Here is a 14,931-nt window from a genome sequence, read left to right as displayed (position 1 = left end):
GTAATTTGCCCATCTTCTAATCAGGTTCTTTGTTTCTGAGTGTAACTCTGCATAGTCCAGCTAACAATCTCTTAGCTGATATGTGATTTACAAGTATTTTCTCCCATTCTGTGGATTGCTGTTTCACTTAAGTCATCTTTTCTACTATCAGAACTAAGGAAAGAAAGGGAGACCTAGAGCTTAAATGTTACCTACTGATTTTAGCTTAACTAACCCATGAAGAGTCAGGAACCCAGTGTTTAGTATCTCGTAACTAGTGCATGCCTGACAATATAGGTGTTCTGGGTATAAAACACCAAGAGCCTATATTTCATCTGGGCCAGGTACATCATTTACCTGTCGCAAGACTCTCAAGTGCTCATTATAGTGCAGGCATGGCTTAGGAACCCTACAAAGTTGTTGAATGAATAAAAGTCCCAATACTAATGCTTATGAAGAGTAACCAAAGTACTGAACAGAATCTTAGTATCACAACCTGTAGAAAAAAGGTGTTTCCTACTTCATTAAGTACTTAATTGAGTAAACACTAAGAGCTAGGCAGAATCTAGACAATCAGGTCTATCAGTGAACAAGGGACAGAAATCCCTGCCCTTAGGGAGCTTTCATTCATGTTATTTGAATAACCAGGGAAGATAAATATAACATGAATCAGATAAGACGAGGTTCAATGTCATGGAAGAAGACTGGGGTAAAAGGAGAATCAGGCTTAGCGTGTTTGAACGGTGGCCAGCAGAGTTCCTGTTGAACTGCGAGACGGCCGAGCCCCTCAGCAGCATTCCTTGTCGGGAAAGAGGCTGCAAAGGCCTACAGAGGAGGCAGGGAGGCCGCAAGTAGAGGAAGGCTGACAGCCTGGGCTCTCCAGGTCACACTGACCTGTTTCCACCCAGTGACAAAGCAGACTTACTCTTTTATAGTCAAAGATCAAACATCAACCCACCGAAGTTTTTTAAAAAATCTGAAAGAATGAAGAAAGCCCATCCAACGGTGCTAGTGGTATAGAATCCACCTGCCAATGCGCGAGACGCAAGAGAAGCAGGTTTGATCCCTGGGTCAGGAAGATCCCCCTGGAGGATGAAACGGCAACCCACTCCAGTACTCTTGCCTGGAAAATTCCATGGATAGAGGAGCCCGGTGGGCGGGCAAACAGTCCATGGGGTAGCGAAAGAGTCAGGTGTATCTGAGCACACGCACGCACACACGATGGCTGGGGAAGCCTAAAGACCACTGCAGATACACTCAATCAAGTTTCAAATATTTTATTTTCTTATTCATACAGTATGAAGTTTCCTAAAGATCCCACAACATGATGTTTCATGCAGAAGAAAAACTAAACATTCAACATAAACCATCCCCCACCCACCCACCCACACACACTAAAAAAAAAAAGAAAAAGAAAAAACCCTCATTCCCCAGTAAGGAAATAATGTTTGCACTATTTTTTCTGTAACGCCAGCCAAGATATGCACAAGCAAGAGAAATAGAAAGCATTTGCTAAAATATCTGTAACAAATACTTATGTACAAAAAATTCACAAAAGATGAGTTCCCCTCTTGAAGCAGAGCACATGGCAGTTGACACTGGAACAGATCAAGCCACTGGCTGGGGTTGTGAGCCACGCACTGATCCAGAGGAGAAAGTTACATGTGGAGATTTTCAGTTTGAACATTAACATTTCCAAAGTTTGGCAACATTATGTTTTAAAATTATGCAAATTATGTAAACAAGAGGTACATTTTAAATTGATCTACATGCAAAACTCCATGTCATGCAAGGACACCAAGCACCGGGATTTCTCTCACAGACAGAGCCCATGGCGTGCAGCACTCAGTTGAAGGAACAGCGGTGGCAGGCGGGTGTGCCCAAATTAAGATGCTTTCAGCCTTGATTCAACCTGCCCTTCCCCACTCAGAGTATAAAACCAATTTTCTACAAAATCTATTATAGGGAAAGACTACAGTCCTACAAAGCTAACCAGAATGTCTTCTTCCAGCCAATAGTACCTTTGCAGAAAAGGGAAGGGATAATAACATCAATTGGCGGAGCGTGGTACACTACTTTTAAATCACACAAAGTATTAAGTTACCCGAGACATTTTCGGGCAAAGGAAGAACACCATCATGCACTCTCTATGCCTTGTGGTAAAGAAATTTAAGAGATATAAATTTGGATATAATTTTGCTCTTCTGTGGCAAACAGTTTAATAAGGTTTCTCCCAGGTAAGTCACATGTAAGTATATGTGGGTGTATAGACACACACATGCACATTAAACATCACCAGTTTTTAGATTAGCTGCAAGTCTTCTGAAACAGAGAAGGGAAAATTTATGGTTTAAAGGTAAGTTTAATGACAATTTACCACCCATGTAATGAAACATAAACGGATATCCTGAGCTATTACATGATTATTTCCGGAACTCTTCATCAAGTCATGTCTGAGATCAAATCAGGATTGCCTCACATAGCTTCTGTCCTTTACGAATAAAATCACGACGAACTGACACCGACTCAGGGACACCTAATGGACGCAATGGCGCCTAGTGATGAAGTGACAGCATGAGGCGTAAGCTCTGTGCAGTGACTGCAAGGACACAAGGACGAGCTCAGGGCGGCAGCGCTCGACTCTGCTTTCTCCTCGAGCAGAGACGTCGCCAAAGCTGCTCAGCAATGAGACACAGTCCCTGGAAATATATCATAGGTATAAATTAAGTTACAAACTCCTTTGTTACAAAAATGTAATCAAGGTAAATAATAAGATGTTAACAAATGCTTTGTCAATCTCTCAAAGGAGAAAGAGCAGGCAAAGGAAAACAGCTGGCCTAACACCCGGCTCAAACTGTACAATCTTCGATCTATATATAAAACTGTGTGAAATAAAAGTAAGGATGTTGAATGTTCTGCTTGGCACTTTTGTACTCTTTATCATTTTTGTTTCTGAATCAAGTATATTAAATTAAAGCCAACCTACTACACATATAGAAAGCTACATATATCTATATATAAATATTTACATATGTATATATAGATACTTTCTTGTTATAAAAGATGAAGAAAAATAAATTAAAAAGCCAACCCCTTCCCTTTCTTCGCCACATTGATATGCTCTTTTCATGCTGCTGTCCTTCAGCTTTAAAGTGCTACACTGAGTTATTGAGAGAATAAGAGTTCAATAACACTTAGTTGGGCTTCATGAGGCTCATGTTGGAAAATGTGGCTTCACAGAGAAAAATACTTCCATTTAAATACACAGAGAGCATTGCTGGACGTCTTGAGCAGATCTTCAGAGATGGAGAAGAAAGCAAAAGTGTTGGGTGGTACTCTTTACACAAGAGTCACACGTCTACCACCATCTTTTTGTGGATATCTAGGCCGCCTACAACCTGCAACAGACAGAACAGACCACGCTTGAACAGGTTTGAGGGCCTCCGTTCTACCAGTCTAACCACCCTACCAAAACCGCAGTTTAAAAAGCACACTACTTTAGCCATTTCCAGAAGCTGCTCTTTTTTTAAAACTCGCACTGCCTTTTGTTAGAATTTTCAGGGCTTCTTGCTCCCAGGATAACAAGCATTTTCTTGTGTTCTAACACAAGAGATGGCAAATTTTTCTGTAAAGGACTAGGCGGGAAATATTTTAAGCTTTGTAGGCCATGTATAGTTTCTCTTAAATTTCCTTCTTCCATTTTTTTTTAAACAACACTTTCAAGTGTAAAAAAACTGTTTTAGCTCAAAAATATAAAAAATAGGCTACCGGTGGGATTTGGCCCACTCTTTTCTTTGCATTTCGACATGGACTTCAGTAGTTTAATATCAAATGTTCAACTAGGTGTTACCATAAAAACTATCAAAAATCAAATACGGGCTTCACTGTCACTCTGTTCTAGAATGTATCAAAAGTAATGAATAAAAAATAATAATAATAAAAAACAAAAACAAAAGTAATGACTAAAATTTTCTGCACATTGCTCTTCCATGGCGTCAAATACATGTAGAGTTGTTACAGACACCTCTGTCAATACTGACATGGCAATGTCGAAGTGAGATTACCTGTAGTATTATTTGGGGATAACTTTTATTAAGCAAAACCTACATAAAATAAGCAAACTATAAAGGTTAACAGCTTGGTGAATTTTCAGAGTGATGACCCAAGTAACCAGCACCCAGGGCGTCACCATGGCTCTTCTGCGACGCCCCTCCCACCAATACCTCCCTCCTCCCAAGCCACCACCCGCACAGAACTACTCACTACGACCTAACACCATGGATTAGTTTGATCTGTTTTTACACACTTTACAAATGAAATCTTTCGTGTCTGTCTTGTTTCACTCAACATTAGGTTTGTGAGATTCATCCATGTTGTACATAGTTGCATCTGCTAATATTTTTGAACTTTTCAATTTTTATTTGAAAAATAACACTTAAACAGCTAGCTAGTTCTACAACTCCTGTCATGAAAACAGCCGTTTGCTATCTTGTCCTCAAATTTTTTTTTACTTAGCAGCAATCATTTAGAATTTTCAGCTGATGTTCAGTATTTGCCTACAAGACTCTGAATAACATTCCCCCATTGCTTCTTCTTGGATTTAAAGTTTTAGGCATTAGCCATCAACTTCCCATCATAGGAGATGCAGCTTTCACTTCCACACACACACATCTTCCCTTTCATCTCCTATCTTACATCATCTCCTACCCCACATGCTTCCCACCTCTCCCATGCTTCAAAGAGCTGCACTTTTTTTTAATTAGATAGAAATTCAGCGTTTTATTTATGACTACATAAAACACTACTTACAGAATAGAACTGTGTACTATGATTACTTTTGCTTCCCTGCATATTTGCTTTGCTACAGTTAATAACTAATCTTTTTCTTCACTGAGTGTTCTATGCATTTATCATTAATTCAACACTAAACTTTGCTCTAAAGGCACTCAGATGTATTGTATCAAGCTATCAATTTTATTATTTTCAAATCACTCCCAGAGTCTTTGGACTTACTCCCATCCAGGCTTGGCATCCATGGATCCTCCTAGAGATGGGCTTTCTCTTCTGCCTGACCCTCTGAGCTTCCTGATCCCACACTGACTTCTTCTTTTTTTGATCTATAACCTTTTCATAGTGGGAGCACATCTTCTAGTACTTTCCAAAAAAGGGAGGAGGACTTGCATCCCTGAAAATGTCTGATTCTACCATCCAGTTTGAGTTTACTGAGAATTCTTATTTTGTCTTCTATTTTCCAAGTTGCTAAGTGAGAAATTTGTCATCATTACGATTCTTGACTCTTTGTATGAAGCCCTTCCCCTATGCCTCTACCTTAGCTCTTTGGAAGCCTGTAAACCATCTCTTTGTTTTAAAATTTCATGACAATATACCAAGGCCCAGATTATTTTTATATACTATGCTGGGTACTTGGTAAGTCCTTTCAGTCAAGGAAACTCATTACTTTTGAATCTGAGATAATTTTCTGATTCATTTTTGATGATTTCCTTCCCTCCAATTTCTTTCTGGGACCTAACATTGGGATGTTAGACCTCCTAGAATGAATCCCAACATTTAAATTTCCCAGAGCTCTTTTATACATTGTCTAATTTTTGTTTCAAAGACCTAATACATTATATCCCTGAGGGTAATAATGACAGATTTCTGTTCTACTTTTAAAGTGTTTATTGGCCTTGCACAGCCTGCTTCAGCATGCTTCTTTTTCAGGTTTGAGTTCATCTCTGTAATCCGTGTCAGAGGTTTTCCTTGAATGTCTGGTGATCCTAGGCTCTCTCCTCATGTGGAAAGTGCCGCCCCAGAGCCTCTGTGCACAGGGCATGGCTGTTGACTGTGCACTGCGCTTTGAACAACTGGGTAAACACCATTTCTAGAGGTCAGCTTTCCCAGACAGGGCTTTTCCCACCTCTTGCCTAGAGGGTACAAGTGTTGCTGCCAGGGAATCAAGTAAGAGAAGAAGGCTGGAGGTGTCAAAATGCAAATATGCTGTTCTTCACTCAATTTCCTCCCCACCGCACCACACACAGACACAGACACAGACACACACAGACACACACACAGACACACACACACACAGACACACACAACCATTTCACTCTTGCCAATCTCCCACTACAGTGCAGGAGGGACTGAACAGAGTCAGGAAGGAGATCTTGTGTTCCACATGCTTCTTAAACAGACTTAAGCCATTCTGCTGTTAGCCCCACCTTCGCACTCACTTTCAGTCATATCTCCACTTTCTGAGCCTTTCAGGGGTTCCAGAGTATAAACCAAGCTGCTTCTCCGCTTTCCTAGTTGACAGCTTCGAATTTTCACTCCTGTCTGCTAGCCACTCAACTTTATAAAATTACCAAACTGAGTTACCATCCTCTCCACTCTTCACTGGCCCTTGTGGGTTTATAACCTTTTCTTTTTAACCCACTTAATTTCAGTGAAGTTTTCAAAGGGAACAAAAGTAAATACATGCGTTCAATCCACCAATGTTAATCCTGTCACTGATCATTTATAAGATTTGTGTATGGTAAAGTATTCTGAAAATGTTAAAATAGATACATAGTATGTGATCTTTTAAGATAACTCTTTCTTCTCTCTGTTACAGCTTAAGAAAACAGAATAAAGAGAACTCAATAAAGCCCAAGTTATCAGCCTGATAAATGTTCCCAAAAGTTGGCTTAATATACAAACATTTTTGTTCATTCCTGAACTATGCCCTTCAAAACTACAAGTAAGGGCAATTTATAACAAAGGCTGAAAAATAATCTCAAAGCTTAGCTTACACCTTCAGTGTACAGAGCATAATTTCTATACCTAGGGATGTATTTCCTTCCACCAGTAAAGTGATTTAATGTAGTTTTAAGTTACAGTTTATATTTACTAAATGCAAGTAGTCTTCACTTATATACATCCCTTCACGTTACTCCAGCCAAGTTCCTCATTTTTATTTTGTTCCCTCAAGTCTTGGAATTTTTTTTTTTTCTACTTTTGAAAACTGGCTGCTATCTATGATGCCACTACCAGGCGAGTCTCATGTCATGCACAATCTGATGCCCGCCCACGGGAGGCCTTCAACATGTGCCGGCAACCGTGGAGGAGACGCGGAGTGGGGGAGACGCGGCAGAGGAAGAGGACTCACTGGCAGCAGCACCCTCGGCATCGGTTCCCATCTCAGCAGTTCAGCCTCTCTAACTCTCTTCCAAGAAGAACTAGCCTGTTCTTTAAACTAGAGCACCACCCTACTTTTTTGAAACAAAATGCAAAGATCTCATTCCCTTGAGATGAAAAAAGATCCTTGAAGTATAATGTGAACTTCTACTTAAAAGCCAAAGCAGCTACTTAAGTCCTTATGTAACACATGACAAACTAATCTGTTTTCCCTGGTGTCGTTTAAGGGAAAAATGAAGAGGAGGAAAACCTTCTACAGAGGTATCCAGTAATGACTGAAAATTTTCAAAACGTTTTATTTTCTTTGCATTCCTTTGGATTGTCCAGGATTTTCAATTTACTGTTACAACCGCTTATGACACATCAGAAAGTTACTATCTCTGTTTTAGGGGCAGCAGCCACAGAAGAGAAGCAATAAACAGGAAGCCGAGCCAGGGCCCCAGTTCTCACCGAGAGCAAGCTCTCCAGGACTTCTCACAACTGTAGGCTATGCCTCTGTGGAGCCCTTGCCCCAGATCACAGTAACTACCCGTCAGCAGCTTAGGAAAAAAGGAGAGGGGAAAACAAATCACCTTTCTACACTGCCTCGCTGCTGAGTTTGACAGATGGGGACTCCATTTCTGTCATCCTTGTGACCAAGCTTCTGAATTCCTAGCTGAAATTCATGAACTCTTATTTCCTACAGAAGTATTTTCAAATAACCTAGTTGTTCACTTGGAAGGCTACCAATAATAAGTAAAAGTGACTAGTTCCATTGTTGGGGCATTTTATCAGACAATCACTGAGAATATTAGTTCTTGAGAATAATTAGTAATTAGTAACAGTTACAACAAAGAACATTTCAAAACTTTGAATCTGGGGCTATTGGGCAAAATCAAACAGAAATTTCTAGGGCAAAATATAACTATAAGGAATTCTCTATTAAGTGATATTAAAAATGTTTTTATGAAATGTAACTAATGAAGAACTAGCTTTTTTGTACTTACAGCACAGAATTCTTCAAAGGATATTCTTCCATCCCCATCCTTATCTGCATTTATTATGGTTTTGTCTACGATTTGCTGTAACTGTGTGTCTTTCAGATTGTTCCCCACCATCATCTTTAGCACCTGGAAGAGTTCCCCATTGGAAATATAGCCGTCTTTATCCATGTCATAGATACGGAAAGCAACTAAAAAAAGAGTAAGGAAAAATCAATGGCAATTGCATCGTAATCACGAACACTTTCTAAGAGAGAGAAGATAGGAAGCTGCCCAGCATTTAGAATTCTACTATGAGGACAGCTCCTTCCTACACAGAGATGTTGTCTTTAGGTGAAACTAGGTGGTTACAAGTATATGGGCTATGGAGTTAAAACTGCTTGGGACAATTAACATAGCCTGGAGTTTAAGTCATTTACCCTTTCCTAAGCTTCAGTTTCTGCACATATAAAATGGGGGCTAATAACAGTTCTAACCTCCCAGGTCCCAGGTCCTCAACCTCCAGGATCTAATGCCTGATGATCTGAGGTGGAGCTGATGTAACAGTAATAGAAATAAAGTGCCCAATAAATGAATGGAGTTGAATCATCCCAGAACCACTCCCTACCCCCAGTCCATGGAAGAACTGTCTTTGACAAAATTGGTTCTGAGTGCTGAAAAGGTTGGGGACTGCTGCTTTACAGTACTGAGTGAGATAATATACAATCAAAGACAGCAACTGTTATTACTATTAATATTATTCTCATTTGTATCAAGAGTTCATTTGCAAAGAAGTTAGCATATAGCCTGTGCCTCAGAGAACTGTTATTGAATATAATGTCTCTCCAGTTAAGAGATGAATATTTTTAAAAGATACCAGATGTTCCCTGAAAGAGAGGCAAGCCTACATAAACCAAAATAGTAAACTTCCAGCTAAATAATTCTGAATACAAGTGTAAACGAAGTTAGGCTAATCATATTAAAGCATTTCTTCTCACTTCCATGCCAATATTTTATATTACTTACCCACAAATGGAATATAATGCTTAAAAACTGTTAATCAATTTTGTCTACTGTACACCTGTAACTTATAAGTAATAATGACACATCATTAAAAAATACAAATTGCAAATGTCCAAGAAGGATTTTCTCCAGAATGTAAAATTTCTGTTATGTCTACTAAGGATCTAGAATAAAAGATACCTTTTAGAATATTTTAAAAAGAGGTTATAATGCAGTATGGGGTAATGGTCTAAGAACTCAGTGAAGAAAAATACTTACACCTCAACTTCTGTTCCTTATCTCCTTTGACACTGAACTGAGAGACTCCCTCAATGAACTCTGAATAAGAATAAAACACATTTACAAATCAGAAGTTTCAATTTTTTACAAAGAAGAACAATACAAACACGCGCATGGACACAAACCCTACATGCTCACAACAGAATATTTTCCTGTTCCAAAAGAAAATATTACTAGTGGCATTTACAACGGAAAAAGCCAAATCTGAAAGTTCAACAAACAAGGTTCTATATATAATTTGAACCTGGAACTCTCTAAAATCAAATCAACTTGAACAAGTTGATTTATTTTTTATTATTATTAAAAATTAGTTGCTACAGAGCATAACACTCAAAAAACATATTCTTTAAGCTATTTAACTCTATATTCTTAGAATATGACTATACAAGAGGGCTTTAAAAAAATATTTACATTGTTTGGCAGAAAAAATTGGGAGGTTTCTGGTTCCAAAATTCAGAACCATTTACATAAACTGTTCAAAGTTTCATAACAAATGGTCATTTTTCTTCACTGCTGCTGAACACTAAATCACAACTAGTTTAGAGCCCTTCACTTGGACAATTCAATTCTTCAAATGAAAATAACAAAAATTCTTTGACTTCCTGATGAAATGAAAGGTTTATTTAAAGTGCAGAACCAAATGGCTGACATTAGCAAAAGCACTACTGTCTTTGTAAAATCTAGATTAACTAAATTAATCCTGTCTATGATAATACTCCTATCCTTCTGACTTCAGCTTTTTTTTTAATTGCTGACTTATTGTTAAAGTCTCATTCTTTTAAAAAACAGTTTTTTAAAAATGTGGCTTCTAATATTTTAAGTTTCTCTGAAATTTTCTAACAACAAAAGAAATACTAAATCCCATTTTTTAGATTACCTAAAAGGGTATTTCGATCATTTATGTTCCAAAAAGTACAAGGTCTTATTAGTTTATTAAAGTTCATATATCACAGACTTTTGAGTTTTAACAATCTATTATTATAAGAAAACCAGTACTCAAGGACATTCAAGAAAAAAATCAACTTTTCAGACATTTTTGTACAAAGAAATGTAAGACTACTGATAGATTGCCTAACTTGCAGTTTAACTAAAACTACTTTCTTACCTTTAAAGTCTACTTCTCCATTTCCATCGGTGTCGAATATATCTATTACTCGCTGTACTAGGGGATTCTGTTGTAACTCAGGTAGAGACATGAACTCTTCCACACTCAAAGAACCAGAATTGTCCAAATCGAGCTTCTTAAATCTCTTTCCTAGCCTTTTAATTTCATCAGCATCAACTAAAAGCAAACAAAAAGAGGCAGCACGATTTACCAAATGATTGTATGATAACTACAAGAAGAAATTCAGCAGTTATCCAATAGTTTAATTTTCAGTTTAATTTAGAGTTGAACATACTATGGAATAACTTCTTATAGCAAAGAAAATATATCATGAAATTTTTTTCATTACCTCTTTGCCTGTGTGCACCCGCCATAACATACAACCAACTGTATGCTGAGTACCAAGATATTACAGGATTGACAATGCTAAGCTGATCATGAAAGTCAGGTGGTTCATATCAGGCGGACTAAATCAATCTCTGCTATGTACACCAGGCACTCTGATTTTCATTTCTGTTTTAAAATTTTAATTTAGTTTATTTCTAACAGTTCATGGTTCAAAATCTGAACAAGGTTTGAATACAGTTCAATATTCAAAGTCTCCCTCCAATGCTGCCAGCTTCTTGAATATTCGTCTAAAGATCACTCTTCGCAAGTATGAACAAATAAAACCCAGCACCTTTTAATTTTTTATTAAATTTTAAGGAAAAACTTTCATAAAAGTTAAATATTTTTAAAGGTTACTTTTCATTTACAGTTATTACCAATCTCCTAAAAATTAGGCACAGATCAAATCCATCCTGGCAACACCACTGAATGTTTCAGATCTGTACTTCTAAATATAAAGAATTCCAACTTTTGGCACCATCTTTCATCGAAGATTTTTTTCAGCTACTTGGAATCACACTCCCTTTAGAACAGATGAACAAGGAAAAACAAACAAACCTCACCCTTTTGACTCATCTTGTGACTCAGAGACACTGTTTTTCATGTTTTGCCAAGTCTCAACTTGAGACTCATGCTATTTCTCCACGTTTTGTAAGGATACCTCTGGGAGGGACTATCTTTTCTAGTAGTTGAAAGTTTCTACATATTCAATTTAAACTATACTATACAAAGTATTAAAACAGATAATCTTATAATCATACATATATGCCTGCCTCTAAAAATCAAGATATTAAAAACAGATCTTTTAGTCTGAGTTTCTAAAATACAGCTATTACTATGGAATGTTAACACAGAAAACAACCAAATTAAATGATTGAAACCTTACCCAGATCAATCCATCCTTGAATATACTCAGGAACAAAGGTACAATCTAGATGGTTACTTATTTAAAGTGATTTCAAGAATCTTATTAGTATTAACATATAAAATAATTAAGAAGTTGCTTTCATAGATCTCATGATGCTACTCTAAGTTTAAATAAGTATTTCTAATTGGACATAATAACACTAAAGAATATATAATATATATAGAAAGTTGCCTATCTATTCATCATCTCAGATAAAGAAACATCAAAAAATTATTATATATATTTTTTCTCATTTAGAAAAAAGAATATAAGAGATTCCCAACAGCAGCAAAGAGATGTAGGCCTTCAAGCACTGTTATTACTAAACACACACACACACACACAAAGTTGCTACTCGACTGTTAGGTGGTTTTGAGGAAAAGCAGAATGGTAGAAAAACAAGCTTTCCTCAAATTTTAGCCAATTTCCAAAATTTGTATAATTGTAATAAAGAACAAAACACTATTCCTTCAAAAAATCTAACAGCCACTTTATAAATAATTTATTACCTATTGGTTTGTTTATGATTTAAAAACAAAGTAAGTCTATCAAATCCTTCCAGCAATAATAGTATTTTCAAAGAAACAACTAAATGTGAGGTGGTATCCTGAAAAGAATCTTGGAAAAGTCACTTTTTATCCCCACTAAAATATAGCGCTTACAGCGATAAATGCAAAGAAATAGAGGAAAACAACAGAATGGGAAAGACTAGAGATCTCTTCAAGAAAATTAGAGATACCAAGGGAACATTTCATGCAAAGATGGGCTCGATAAAGGACAGAAATGATATGGACCTAACAGAAGCAGAAGATATTAAGAAGGGGTGGCAAGAATACACAGAAGAACTGTACAAAAAGATCTTTACGACCAAGATAATCATGATGGTGTGATCACTCACCTAGAGCCAGACATCCTAGAATGTGAAGTCAAGTGGGCCTTAGAAAGCATCACTACGAATAAAGCTAGTGGAGGTGGTGGAATTCCAGTTGAGCTATTTCAAATCCTAGAAGATGATGCTGTGAAAGTGCTGCACTCAATATGCCAGCAAATTTGGAAAACTCAGCAGTGACCACAGGACTGGAAAAGGTCAATTTTCATTCCAATCCCAAAGAAAGGCAATGCCAAAAAATGCTCAAACTACCGCACAATTGCACTAATCTCACATGCTAGTCAAGTAATGCTCAAAATTCTCCAAGCCAGGCTTCAGAAATACGTGAACTGTGAACTTCCTGATGGTTCAAGCTGGTTTTAGAAAAGGCAGAGGAACCAGAGATCAAATTGTCAACATCCACTGGATCATCGAAAAAGCAAGAGAGTTCCAGAAAAACATCTATTTCTGCGTCACTGACTATGCCAAAGCCTTTGACTGTGTGGATCACAATAAACTGTGGAAAATTCTGAAAGAGATGGGAAAATTCTGAGAGACCTGCCTCTTGAGAAACCGATATGCAGGTGAGGAAGCAACAGTTAGAACTGGACATGGAACAACAGATTGGTTCCAAATCGGAAAAGGAGTATGTCAAGGCTGTACATTGTCACCCTGCTTATTTAACTTCTATGCAGAGTACATCATGAGAAACGCTGGGCTGAAAGAAGCACAAGCTGGAATCAAGATTGCCGGGAGAAATATCAATAACATCAGATATGCAGATGATACCACCCTTATGGCAGAAAGTGAAGAGGAGCTAAAAAGCCTCTTAAAAGTGAAAGAGAGAGTGAAAAAGTTGGCTTAAAGCTCAACATTCAGAAAACGAAGATCATGGCATCTGGTCCCCTCATTCATGGGAAATAGATGGGGAAACAGTGGACACAGTGTCAGACTTTATTTTTTTGGGCTCCAAAATCACTGCAGACGGTGACTGCAGCCATGAAATTAAAAGATGCTTGCTTCTTGGAAGAAAAGTTATGACCAACCTAGATATATTAAAAAGCAGAGACATTACTTTGCCAACAAAGGTCTGTCTAGTCAAGGCTATGGTTTTTCCAGTGGTCATGTACGGAAGTGAGAGTTGGACTGTGAAGAATGCTGAGTGCTGAAGAACTGATGCTTTTGAACTGTGGTGTTGGAGAAGACTCTTGAGAGTCCCTTGGACTGCAAGGAGATCCAACCAGTCCATTCTGAAGGAGATCAGCCCTGGGATTTCTTTGGAAGGAATGATGCTAAAGCTGAAGCTCCAGTACTTTGGCCGCCTCATGCAAAGAGCTGACTCGTTGGAAAAGACTCTGATGCTGGGAGGGATTAGGGGCAGGAGAAGGGGATGACAGAGGATGAGATGGCTGGATGGCATCACTGACTCGATGGACATGAGTCTGAGTGAACTCCGAGAGTTGGTGATGGACAGGGAGGCCAGGCGTGCTCCGATTCGTGGGGTTGCAAAGAGTCGGACACGACTGAGCAACTGAACTGAACTGATAAGAGCTTACAATGTTGTAACAATGATTAATTTCTCGATTTTGATAACAATAATTGCATTTCAAATCTGTGAAATGTTAACATCAGAAGAAGCTGGGTATGTGATAACTGAGACTTTATTATTTTTGCAACTTCTTGGTAATTTTTCCTTAAGTCTCCTCCAATTTGTGACAATTCAATTTTTATCTTGTCTTTGAAAACTTTTGATCCAGTGTTTTGTATAATGTCCTCCAGCATGAGTTGCTGATGTTTTATTTTATGATTAGAATGCATTTGGGGCAAGAATACCGTGGAAATAATGTGCCCTTCTCACTTCATCATTGTCAAGGGTGGCCAAAGGGGTTTCTGTCAGACTTCTCCACTGTAAGTCTACTATCTTTCCTTTTCATCAAAAAATAGAGGGAGGAGTACTCTGAGATTATTCAAACATCCTATTTTCTTCTCAAACTCTGATCTAAATTTAGCATCCTCTTAGGTAGGCCTTGTTTGCAGAATTTTATTTCTGTGGTATTGCCTAATAATTTTTCCCCTCATTATTAACTAGGTTGTTACTGTCAAAAAAACAAACAAACAAAAAACCCTGTCTTTTTTTTTTAAGTAATTATTATAAAGAGTATCATATGATTAAAGCCTTACACTATTGTCAACAGAAGCTATTGGGTAGGTTTTCAAAGTAAAGACTAGTTTAAAAGTTTTCAAGTCTTCT

At 37.7% G+C, this 14,931-nt stretch overlaps 1 protein-coding gene across 1 annotated transcript in view; it reads right to left on the bottom strand.

Annotated features, from left to right (window-relative positions):
- Positions 1 to 3,177: 3,177 nt before the first annotated feature.
- The window catches only part of PPP3R1 (protein phosphatase 3 regulatory subunit B, alpha), a 63,973-nt gene continuing 52,219 nt past the window's right edge, over positions 3,178 to 14,931 (bottom strand). The window contains exons 3-6 of the mRNA XM_069582997.1: positions 10,519 to 10,695; positions 9,393 to 9,452; positions 8,139 to 8,323; positions 3,178 to 3,377 (exon numbers count right to left, since the gene is read on the bottom strand). Of these exons, the coding sequence (XP_069439098.1) occupies positions 3,330 to 3,377; positions 8,139 to 8,323; positions 9,393 to 9,452; positions 10,519 to 10,695 (470 nt within the window). The 3' untranslated portion in view covers positions 3,178 to 3,329. The remainder of the gene's footprint in view (positions 3,378 to 8,138; positions 8,324 to 9,392; positions 9,453 to 10,518; positions 10,696 to 14,931) is intronic.

Source organism: Ovis canadensis, chromosome 3, assembly GCF_042477335.2.
Source record: "Ovis canadensis isolate MfBH-ARS-UI-01 breed Bighorn chromosome 3, ARS-UI_OviCan_v2, whole genome shotgun sequence".
Taxonomy (NCBI): domain Eukaryota; kingdom Metazoa; phylum Chordata; class Mammalia; order Artiodactyla; family Bovidae; genus Ovis; species Ovis canadensis.
The sequence above is the reverse complement of the archived record's forward strand: the minus strand, read 5'-3'. Positions and strand labels throughout refer to the sequence as shown.